At 38.4% G+C, this 12,839-nt stretch overlaps 1 protein-coding gene across 1 annotated transcript; it reads left to right on the top strand.

Annotated features, from left to right (window-relative positions):
• Positions 1-11,391: 11,391 nt before the first annotated feature.
• LOC116098084 (olfactory receptor-like protein OLF3) lies at positions 11,392-12,345 on the top strand. The gene has a single exon (XM_031380831.1). It carries the CDS (start codon positions 11,392-11,394, stop codon positions 12,343-12,345), a length of 954 nt encoding a protein of 317 aa, XP_031236691.1.
• Positions 12,346-12,839: the final 494 nt, after the last annotated feature.

Consider the following 12,839-nt stretch of genomic DNA (forward strand, 5'->3'; position numbering starts at 1 on the left):
GAATTGTTTTCCAGCCTTTTATTCTGAAGTAGTGTCTGTCTTTGTCACTGAGGTGGGTTTCCTATATGTAGCAAAATGTTGGGTCCTGTTTAAGCACCCAATCTGATAGTTTATGTCTTTTCATTGGAGAATTGAGTCCATTGATATTAATGGATATTAAGGAAAAGTAGTTGTTGCTTCCTGTTATTTTTGTAATTAGAGCTGTCATTCTGTTCGTGTGTCTATCTTCTTTTAGTTTTGTTGGAAGATTACATTTTTTTTTTTTTGCATTTTCAGGAATGTAATTCCCCATCTTGTGTTGGAGTTTTCCATTTATTAGTCTTTGAAGGGCTGGATTTGTGGAAATATAGTGTGTGAATTTTGTTTTGTCATGGAATACTTTGGTTTCTCCATCTATGGTGATTGAGAGTTTTGCTGGGTATAGTAGTCTCAGCTGGCATTTGTGTTCTCTTAGGGTTTGTATGACATCTGTCCAGGATCTTCTAGATTTCATAGTCTCTGGTGAGAAGTCTGGAGTAATTCTGATAGGCCTACCTTTATATGTTACTTGACCTTTTTCCCTTACTGCTTTTAGTATTCTTTCTTTGTTTTGTGCATTTGGTGCTTTGACTACTATGTGGTGGGAAGAATTTCTTTTCTAGTCTAGTCGATTTGGGGTTCTATAGGCTTCTTATATGATCATGGGCATCTCTTTCTTTAGGTTAGTGAAGTTTTCTTCTATAATTTTGTTGAAGATATTTACTGGCCCTTTTTGTTGGAGATTTTCACTCTCTTCTATACCTATTATCCTTGTATTTGGTCTTCTCATTGTGTCCTGGATTTCCTGGATGTTTTGGGTTAAGGTCTTTTTGCTTTTTGCATTTTCTTTGACTGTTCTCTCAATGTTGTCTATGTTATCTTCTCCCCCTGAGATTCTCTCTTCTATCTCTTTTATTCTGTTAGTGATGTTTGTATCTATGTTTCCTGAGTTCTTTCCTAAGATTTCTAATTCCAGAGTTGTCTCCTTTTGTGATTTCTTTATTGTTTCGACTTCCATTGTTAGGTCCTGGATGGTTTTACTCAATTCCTTCACCTGTTTGTTTGTGTTTTCCTGCAATTCCTTAAGGGATTTTTGAGTTTGCTCTTTAAGTGCTTCTACTTGTTTACTTGTGATCTCCTGTAATTCTTTATGGGATTTTTTTGTTTCCTTTTTAAGGGCTTGTACCTCTTTACCTGTATTCTCCTGTATTTCTTTAAGGGAGTTATTCATGTCCTTTTTAAGTTCCTCTATCAACATTGTGAGATATGATTTTAGATCCAATTCTTGCTTTTCTGGTGTTTTGGGATATCCAGGACTTGCTGCAGTGGGAGTACTAGGTTCTGATGAAGCCAAGTAGTCTTGGTTTCTGTTTGTAGGATTCTTGCATTTGCCTTTCACCATCTCTTGATTTTTGGTGTTAGTTGTTCTTAGTGTCTCTGACTAGAGCTTGTCCTGTCCCTGCTGCCCTGCAAGTCCCCTGAGACTCGTGGGGCTTGTGCTCCCATCTTAGAAATTCACTGGAGAGAAAATGGTGGCTCTCTCCCGAGTCTCTGGATTAAGGCGCTCCTTGGAGGTTGGCCCTCCACTTGCAGGGAAGGGGCAGAGAAGGTCGCTGATCCACCTCTGTCACTTGGAAGCTGAGAGGATCCTGCCCTGCCGCCCTGTAACTCCCCTGTGACTTGTGGGGCCTGTGCCTCCTGGCTGGCTGCTCCCATCTTAAAAACTCACTGGAGAGAAAATGGCCTGGTAAGTGGTTTTTAACCCTTCTGGGAATACAAGAAGAACAAACCACAAACTACAAGAAACTCAAGAAAAAGTAAGACCAAAATGTAGACATTTCATTCTTTCTTAAAATGGGGAACAAACTACCCATGGAAGGAGTTGCAGAGACTAACTATGGAGTAGAGACTGAAGGAAGGACAAGCCAGCCTGATATAGCTATCTCCTGAGAGGCTCTGACAGTACCTGACTAATACAGATGTAGAGGCTCACAGCCATCCATTGAACTAAGTATAGGGTCCCCAGTGAAGGAGTTAGAGAAAGGACCAATGGAGCTGAAGGGTTTGCAGCCTCCTAGGACAAATAATAATATGAACTAACCAGTACCCTCAGAGCTCCTAGGGACTCAACCACCAGCCAAGGAGTATATATAGTAGGAATGATTGTTCCTGCAGCACATGTATAGTAGAGGATTGCAAAATCAATCATCCATGGGAGGAGAGGTCCTTGGTTTTGTGAAGGTTCTGTGCCCCAGTGTAGGGGAATGCCAGGGACAGTAAATGGGAGAGGGTGGGGTGGCAAGCACGGGGAGGGGAGGGCCAACAGGGGTTTATTCTTGTTCTTGTTTCTTTGTTTGTTCCTGGGAGGGGAAACTGGGAAAAGAAAAAAAACATATGATACGTAGAAAAAGAAAATATCTAATAAAAAAAGAAAGAAAATAACTTCCAGGGGTATCCCTATCTCTGATTTCACCTCATGTCATTGGCATAGAAACAGATAGGCTGAGCAGTATAATTGAAAGTAAGAAGACCTAGACATCAATCCTCACACGCATGGACACCTGATTTTTGATAACGAAGCCAGAAGTATATATTATTGAAGTAAACATCTTCAATAATGTTGTAGGTCTACTTGGATGTTTGCATGTGGAAGAATGCAAATTGGTCCATATCTATCACCCTGCACAAAAACAAGTCCAAGAGAATCAAAGACTACAACATTAATGAACCTGAGAAAAGAGAATGTGGGAAATATCCTTGAATGCACTGGTATAGGAGACAGCCTCCTAAACAGAACACCAAAAAATAGACACTAAGATCAACAATTAATAAATGGAATCTCATGAAACCATAAAGCTTCTGTAAGGCAAAGGACACTGTCAATAGGATAAAATGTCAGCCTACAGAATGAAAAAAGATTTTCATTAATTCCCATCTGACAGAGGCTAGTATCCAAAATATATAAAGAACTCAAGAAACTAGATATCAACAAACCAAGTAATTCAATTAAAACTGAGGTACAGATGTAAACAGAGAGTTCTCAGCAGGACTCACAAATGTCATAGTAACACTGAAATAAATGTTCAACATCCTTAGCCATCAGGGAAATGCAAATCAAAATGACTTTGAGATTCCATTTCATTTAGCTCTCAAAGTAGCTAAGATCAAAATCACAAGTAAAAGCTCATGTTGGCAAGGATGTAGTGCTCCTCCATTGCTGGTAGAAATGCAAACTTGTTCAGAATCAATGTGGCAGTTTCTCAGAAAATTGGGAATTGGTTCACCTCAAGACTCAGCTGTATCACTCTCACTCATAAACTCAAAGGGTGCCCCGTCCTCCCAGAAGAACACTTGCTCAGCTATGTTCACAGCTGTATTTATAATAGCCCCAAACTGGAAACAGCATTGATGTCTCTTAACTGAAGAATGGGTTAAAAAAAAAAGCAAACTATGATACATTTACACAATGGAGAATTACTCAGCTGTTAAAATAACATTATGAAATTTGCAGACAAAGGCATAGAACTAGAAAAAAATCATTTCTAGTGAGGTGACCCAAACCCAGAAAGATAAGTATGATATGTACTCACTTATAAGTGGTTATTAAGAGATGTAAAAGACAATTGTGCTATAATCCACAGGCCAAGAGACACTAAGTAATGATAAGATCTCAAGGAGAGACACATGGTTGGTTCTCTGAGAAAAAGAAAAAGAAAAGATTTTGTAGATGGACTGGTGGCAGCTGGTGATGGGAAGAGTAGGGATCAGGTTGGTCAGGGATAGAGGAAAAGAGTACTGAGATAGATAACTATAATTTGGGTGTATTTCAGGGGTAATGTAGGAATTTAGTGCAATGGAAACTCCCTGGTGTTTCTGTAGGTGACCCTAGCAAAGTCTTCTAGGAATGAGGGATATGGAGTCTAAAGTGGGTATCTTGGTGAGACCTCCTCCAGTGGAAGGATTAGGATAGCATCCCAGTCACAAAACATTTAAGCTATAGTTTGTTTTGCCTGCAAGATGTGCTAGGGCAAAAGTGAAGCTGAAGTTATGGGAGTGGCCAACCAATGACTGGTCTAACTTGTGACTCAAGCTATGAGAGGTAATCCATGTCTGATACTGCCTGGAGGGCCTGGGACCAGCAGAAGATGAGAAGAAAACATACTGAGGGAAAAAGTCAATGAGATGATTCCTTATGATATTCTGCTACACTTTTTTTTTTTCTGCTACACTTTTAGACATAAGCCTATCATGATTATCATCAGAGAGGCTTCCTCCAGCAACTAATGGGAGCAGATGCAGAAACCCACAGCCAAACAGGGGATGCTGTGGAAGAGGGAGAGAAAGGCTTGTAGAAGCCAGGGAGGCCAAGGACTTCACAAGAACACCCACAGAATTAACTAACCAGGGCACATAAGGGTTCACAAAACTGATCCTGTAATCAATGGGCCTGTATGCGTCTTTCCACGATCCTCTGGATATATGTTATGTTTGATGTTCTTGGGGGGACTCTTAACAGTGGGAGGAGGGTTGGTCTGTTTCTGACTCTTTTTGCCTGGCTCTGGGACCCTTTCTGTCTTACTAGGTCCTGGGTTGCCTCACCTAGCCTTAATATAAGAGGAAATGCCTACTTTTATTGTAACTTATTATGCCATCTTTGATCTATATCTCTTGGAGGCTTGCCCTTATATGAAGGGAAAAGAAGGAGTGGATTTGGGGAAGAGGGAAGATAGGGGAGGAACTGGAAGGAGAGAAGGAAGGGGAACTGTAGTTGGGATATTATACATAAGAGAAAAATAAATTAAAAAGAAAAAATTTCAACATAAATTTTCACATATCCTGAAAGGACAATTCTCTACTTCATATGGAAAAACCAAAAAACACAGGCTATCTAAAACAATGTTTAATAATAAAAGCTTTTTTTTTTGAGGTCTTACTATTCCTGACTTCAATTGTATTATAGACTTTGGAAATTTAAGAATGAGGCAAAGTGTTCAATGATACTCTATTATTTACATAAGTAGAAATAATGGAAAGGATTATTTTTTTTTTCTAAATTTGGGATTGATGGGACACTGGGAAAATTCTTTAGTACTGTAAATAGCTACTATGTTTCCTAAATCAAACTTACTTCTCAATGGGGGGGGGTCGGGCAGGGGAGATAGGGTGACATGTTACGGAAGCATCTAATGGACAGAGGTAAATAGAAATTAAAGTAAAAATGCACTCATTGGTTTGGTTAATAAAATATGATAGTGGCTATTGGGAACGGAAGTGATAATCAAATTCCAAGTCGTGGGTGTTTCTATCTTTGCACAGGCATTTGTGGAGTGTTGGCACCAAGGAATACTAAATGCCATTATAAGGTGCTTAGAAAGCAATATGAACAGAAGCATCAGAAGGCGTCCCCAGACTCACATGTGATGACTATGTGGCACCAGTTGAGTGAGAGTTTCTGCTGTTTAGTGAATTTCTATGGGTCATGTCTCTCATGTTTGACCTGATGATCAGCTGATCACATATCCTTTGATGTATAAATTTATACTGGAGGTCAGATCTGAGGAAGATGTGGTAGGTAAAAATGTGATGGAGACCTTATTTTCACAAATTCTATTCTTATTTGGAATAAAAAGGCCTTCTGTAGAGATATAGGGGCTGGGTGGGAATAGGAGTCTCCTCTGGACAACAGCCTAAGTGATACCTTGAATTCACGTCCTTAAAACACCAACTGTTAATAGAAAATGTAACCAAATCACCATCTTTAGCATAGAAATATGTGTAACTGAACATCAAATCCTGATTTGATGTTTTGAATAAAAGAGAGGGGAGAAAGTGTGATTCCAAAGGAGGAGCCCTGTCCTCTAAAAGGCCTGTTAGTGCAGAGAGATGGAGAGCTTTGCATAATATTACATGGCTTAGAGATGACATGTTAGAAGATAAGCTCAGAGCAAGGAAAGCAGGAAAATCTGAAGTTAAATCTCACCTATACCATCTAGATAAATGTCAATCTGGTTTTTACATCAATTTGTATGGCTGTGAGAATTAATTCCCTACTTTTCTTTTTTTTTTTTCAGTTCATAGATACTTCCAGCTAAAGAAGTTATAAAAAGAAAATGTGTGTATGTGTAAGAAAAACTGTATGTGAAATGGTGGGAGAGTATATAAGGTTGAATTAGTGAAAGGACAATATTTGATTTGTTATAGTTCAGAATTAGATTAAAATATTATGAAAAAAATATGAGTTTCTATGTAATCAGTGAATATTTACTTCATTAAAATGTTTACTGATTAATGCTTTATTTTTCAAATAACATGAATTATGTCATGAAGAAGTTTGTCTAAAGGATCTTGGATGCTTTAGGTTTTTGGTCTTTGTTTCTTTGTCACAGAACACAGACTTAATTCTTGATAAATTACTGCAGTGAGTAATTACTAGATAATTCTCAAAGGCTCATAAAGGTAATTTTCACCAGGGCCAAACAAAGGTAATTATATCTCATTCAATTACCTGGCAAATAAAATGTGTGTTGTCCATATAGTCATGATTGTGGGGCCAGTCACTGGAGCATGGTCCACCCACCAGGGGCACATCTTAAAGAAAATTGACTCTACCTCCCCTAATAATCATCAGTTTTCATGCTGGAATGTTGATTGGTATGATCTTCTACAGGACTTATGAAACTATGGCTCCTGTAAATTTATGAGTTCAATTGTCTTGTCCCAGTACTCCCAACCTCTGGACATTATAACCTCTCTTCCCCATCGTCTATGATGTTTCCTAAGCCTTGGGAATAAGGCTGTAATAGGGAAGTCAGAGGGGATAATATTACATAGAATGTTTCAAGAGTCCTTTTCCTTCCCTCTTCTCTTTGTCCTGCATTATTTCTTTTTTTTCATGCCAGGGATTAAACCCAGGATCCCACACATGGTAAGTTTATGCTTTTACTCCTAAGCTATGCCCCAGTTGCAAAATTCTTCTTTCTGTAGTATTTACTATGTTCTATTCATTATGACCACAATAGAGATACTGCCTTCCTATAATTTATAAAACATAATAGAAGAAAGTCCTTTCTTTGTGATACTCATGTCTCAGGCAGTGAGCCATGGGTGTGGGTCATGTTTCAACATGATATTCTGATCAATGAGCTTGTTTTAAACTCATCAATATATCTTAGAGGATATTTAATGGGGTGTTAGTTGAGGTGTGGTGAATATGTGATTACTACAATTCAAATAATGCAAAATAGGATTTTGTTATTTATCACAGGAGAATGGTAGATGCCTAGCAAACAGGTGAAATGTCTGCAGTTGATCAAATACTGAACAGAGAACATGAAGTCCAGTTGTGTAGGAGGGAGAGCTCAGTAAAATGACATGCACACCATGTCCACTGTTCAACACTATTGTGTTCTTAACAGCAGCTAGGGGATTATACTTGACTCACAGTCCTTTTTCTTTATCTTGTTTATACACATAAATAGAGCATTTTTTCTTCCATTTTATATTTTTTATGCCCATGAAAAATCATAAACTTAAGGAGATCAATAGAAACTACAGTCTGTTTGTGGCTGCAAAGACCAAGTTCTGGCTTCCTGACTAGCGTGGTATATCATGAAATCAGTATTCAGATCTTTATTTATTCATAGTGAAATAAAGAAACTTAATGATATTTTGATTGAAGGTGAATGCAAAGTAATCTGAAGATGAGATTAACTGTATCTGTGTTATGACATCTAACCAACATGTTTCCTCCATTTATGTTTATGAAATGCAGATTTTATATATACACACACACGCATACACACACACATACATACACACCCCCACACACACATACACACCCATGAGTGAGGATAAAAAGAATATTTATATAGTAATTATTTTAAATTACAGTAAAATTAGAAACAAATTGGAAGTATGGTAGAGGAAGAATAATCATCCAAAATATCAGGAAGGTATTCAAGTACTAGAAACAAATTTCAGTAAAAAATCCTTTGTGTACAATGTGCAGCAAGATATAGTTATTAAAATAAATTATGGCATGAGAAAATATTGTGAATTACATGGAAGTCTGTCAATGATCAATTTAATTAAAAAACTACTTAAACATTCTGTTAGCACATGAAAACTATGCCAATAAATTTGTCTTCTGAATGATTGATTTGGAGTATTATACATACCATTTTGACTAGGTAAAGATTACATAAGGGAAATGATCAAAGAATCATGTACTTCATGAGACAGCCATGATAACATGTAGAGGATTAAAGATAATGTAATATGTAGCAAATGAGTGGAGATAATTATTATTATTATTATTATTATTATTATAAACAAAAAAGCTTCAGAAGGAATCTAGTATGTAGGGAGGTGAATGCAGTCATTGGTGGGAGATTTAAGAAGTATGCATTAAGCTATTTGATCTTCTTTAGGAAAAAGTCTGGGAGACTACTGTAGAATTAATTGAACTTGGGCTACACAGACTAGATAATAAAGATTGGAAAATCAATGTTGCCCAAACAATAATAGAAGAGAAAAGAATACAAGCTCTGAGCACACAATCTTGGGAAATGCTCACTGCAACCCTGCAAGAGAATTTAGAGAAATTACCCCAAAATAGAGAAGAAAATTAAAATGGAAGCTGAACACTAGGGGAGCACTAGGTAGAACTGATTTGCTTAAGAATAAAGAAAGACTAAACATAGAACAAAAGTCTATGGACTTAATGATTGCAGGTTATCATAAGTTTTGAATTTTTGTAAGTTAATGAGTAGAATTTTCCACAGCTTATAAGACAAATAATAGGAAGTGAATCTGGAAAGTGGAAGCCAGTTATGAGACACAGCTAATTCTAGAATACATACATAATAAACATCATTTCCCAAACACAGATTTGCATATGCATATTTTCTATAATGAGAGAGGAATGTGAAGATAATGCCTACCCCAAAACAAAGAAACCTGAGGTCGATAAGGAGAAAGAAAGGAGAAACAAAAGGTCCCGAAGGAGGTAGGGAGCAGGAAATCAAAACGAGTTATTGTAACTTTAAGAACTGGCACTTGTATGTCCAGCAACTCTGTATATGCATGCTCATCTCCCAACCTTAATTTCACCAGTGACCTGTTCAGCCACACAGACTATGTATATATTCACTCCAGAGCCCAAGTAGCCCCCTCCAGGTTTTAGAGAGAAGTTATAAGGGTGCAAAGCACATGAGACTTATTAATAATGAGACCTGGCAGTAAAGGAGCTGAAGTAAAGGAGCAAGAGGGGGACATGAGTCAAACACTTGCTTGGTCTTCAGGTAATAGGCCAGTGCAGCGGGCACCAATCACTAGCTACCGTTCCATTCTGGTTCTGCGTCTTTCCCTCCAATTGCTTGGCAGTTTGAAATGGGAAGGGTAATATGTACCCTGAAATGCCAGCTTCTGGCCCAGTAGTGCTAAGTCAATCTGTAAGATTAATGGAGAAGTGGTCCCCATTCAAGCCAGATTTACTACACAGTCATCACTCACCTGCTGAAATATTTTAACAATGAACTATTTTTTTAAAAAACTTTTAGAATTTAAATCCTAAATTGAATGTCTCTCTTAAAGTGACAGTTAGATGCTTTCACAGGTTGATTGTGATTTTAGAAAAGCAACATGGTAAGTGCACGTGGGAGGATCAGGACTGAGCAGCAAAGGAGGATGAGTTGAAAGAGGAGCCAGGTTGTGAAGAGGATATTGAAGGATATTGAGAGGAGTTGAAGGCATGTTGTTGGGTTAAACCATGTACAAGGCAGACATTTCTGGAACTGGTTGCTCTCTTTTGTTCATTGTCTGCTAAGAGAGTTAAAGCAGTGACAATGCCACCCTTCCAGCTCAGAGATCTAACTTTGATCAAGCTTCTCCCTGTCTTCAGTTCTTCCCACCTCTGTGCCAATGAAGTGAATGTCAGTGAATAGGCAGGTATGCTGCAAGAATGAACCAATTTAAAAAGTAAAATGAAACTCAGTTCTCTGCAGCATTCAAATTATAATATAGTAGGTTTACTGAGAAGGTTCTTGCCCAGCAAAAGCAAGATGGTGACCTCTTTCTAACTATACATGTACTAAAATTCAGACTTTATTTTGGCCTGGGTAATGAAGAATGGACTTTAAATATTTTTATTTTATTTAGATCATCTAAACATCTCTATTGATTTCATGAAAAATAGATGCAAAGGATAGTGTCTCTAATAGTTATTAAAATATTTAGTTATTTTATGTGTATGAATATTTTGCATACATGCATATATGGTCACCACAAGACTGTCATGTCTAGTGCCTGCAGGTGTCAGAAAGCATTGGATCTCCTGGAACAAGAATTATTGGTGGTTGTAGGCTACCATGTAGTGCTGAAAGCCAAATCCTGATCCTTTGCAAGAGCAACAAATAGTGTCCCATCACTTGAATCCCCCAAAAGATAAGTTCTTAATAACAACAAACTCAAAAGATGCAAAGAAAAAAATCCCATTACCTTCCCCAAGTTAACTAAAGGCCAAAGAGATCAAAGGCTTTCAAAAAGGCCATTTGTCCCACTGCTCCCCAGGTCCTTAAGGTTGAAACCAAGTGTGAGCACTCAGATGCGTTGAAGTCTTCTTCCTCTGATATTTGTGACTGAATTCATGGAAGGGATGGGAGGGAAAACCATATTTGCTATTTCAACATAGTGGCCATGGTGCTACTAACACTCGTATATAATGATGACAGTTCCTCAACTCATGGCTTAAAGTTTCTATCCTATGTTAGCCACATTTAAGCTTATATACAGTTTTGTGTTATTAATATTTGTGTGTGTGTGTGTGTGTGTGTGTGTGTGTGTGTGTGTGTGTATGTTTAGCATTAAACCAAAGTCACGTTCTTGAACAGTAAAACGGTTTCATGTCTTGGATACCTAATGCTTTCTTAAAGGCCTTACTTCTTCCAAATCTTTCTTGTATAATAGATTAGTGTATTTTACAGAGACAAGTTTAGTTGATGCACTTAAGACTCTTCCTTACCAGTCCAATTACATTCTTTTTTTGCTCATTATTTTATCGGCTAATATCATGGACCATTCTCTGCTCCTTCTAGAACAGAAGATGGGTTATTGAAGTGGTAAGGTTGTTAGCATGGTAGTAGCATATAATCTTCAGGCTTCAGCTGATCCCTCTGATACCAAATCATATTCACATGAAGGCCGTCATCTGTTCTTCTGAGGCACAGTAAGCACAAAACACACTGCTATCAGATCCATCATGATTCAAACTGCTTGAATGGCAGATGGGAAGGTTACATAGATGAATCAAAAGAATTATTTTTCTGCTTCTTGATAAACAAATGTTTCACTTTCAGTGTATATTAACATTTTTCAATGGGAACAGACAACCAGACATGGATGCATGAATTCATCCTCCTTGGCCTGTCCAGTGACTGGAATACTGAAGTCTCTCTCTTCATCCTGTTCTTGCTGATGTACCTGGTGACAGTATTGGGGAACTTCCTCATCATTGTTCTGATCAGACTGGACAGTAGACTCCACACTCCCATGTATTTCTTTCTCACCAACCTGTCCCTGGTGGATGTGTCTTATGCCACAAGCATAGTCCCCCAGCTGCTGGCTCATTTTCTTACCACGCACAAAACAATTCCATTTCTGAGCTGTGCAGCCCAGTTATTTTTCTCTCTGGGCTTAGGAGGGATTGAGTTTGTCCTATTGGCAATGATGGCCTATGACCGTTATGTGGCAGTGTGCAATCCACTGAGATACTCTGCCATAATGCATACAGGACTATGCAGTAGGATGGCTATTATCTCTTGGGTCAGTGGTTCCATCAACTCAGTCATGCAGACTGCTATCACCTTCCAACTGCCCATGTGCCTGAACATGTACATAGACCATATATCCTGTGAGCTTCTTGCTGTGGTGAGGCTGGCCTGTGTGGATATCTCTGCCAATGAAGTCGCTATCATGGCATCGAGCATCATTCTCCTGATGACCCCATTCTGCCTGGTTCTCCTATCCTACATCCAGATCATCTCTACCATCCTGAAAATCCAGTCCAAAGAGGGAAGAAGGAAGGCCTTCCATACCTGTGCTTCCCACCTCACTGTGGTTGCTCTGTGCTATGGCATGGCCATTTTCACTTATATACAGCCCCACTCCAGCCCCTCTGTCCTACAGGAAAAGTTGATTTCTCTATTTTATGCGATTTTGACACCCATGTTGAACCCCATGATTTACAGTCTAAGAAATAAAGAAGTGAAGGGGGCTTGGCAGAAACTACTGGGAAAATTCTCTGTGTTCACGTCAAAACTGAAAACCTGAGGAATATTGAATACCACTGAAGAAAAAGGCTTTGCTTCTGTGTTCTGCACCCAACACAGATGAGACAAAGGTGGGGCTGACACATCGTGACTGGTGATTTTATGCAGGAGGCTGAGTGACTGTGCTAGGATGTGGGGTGTGAGGTGTGTGTATATGTTTATGTCACAGAAGACTGTACACTGAAGTTAACCTGCACTGTCACTGAGATCACACCATTACTCAGTCTTGATTTATACAGCATGACAATTTGAAAAAACACTAACCTTTCAATTTCTTTGCATTGCTTAATGCCATGAACCTTTTCTTGACTTTTACCTTGTCCACAAGCTATCCTACATAAGTATGTAAGCCAATACCTCTCAGAAAAGTTTGTGGTGTTTCCTGGGGGGCTGGAAATACATTTTCAGGTCTATAGACTCAAATAATGGATACTCTATGTAATCAGAGGCAGCTAGCTACCAAGTGAGTCAACATTTTAGAAGAAACTTGTTAAA

The sequence above is a fragment of the Mastomys coucha genome, unplaced genomic scaffold (assembly GCF_008632895.1).
Source record: "Mastomys coucha isolate ucsf_1 unplaced genomic scaffold, UCSF_Mcou_1 pScaffold20, whole genome shotgun sequence".
NCBI classification, from domain to species: domain Eukaryota; kingdom Metazoa; phylum Chordata; class Mammalia; order Rodentia; family Muridae; genus Mastomys; species Mastomys coucha.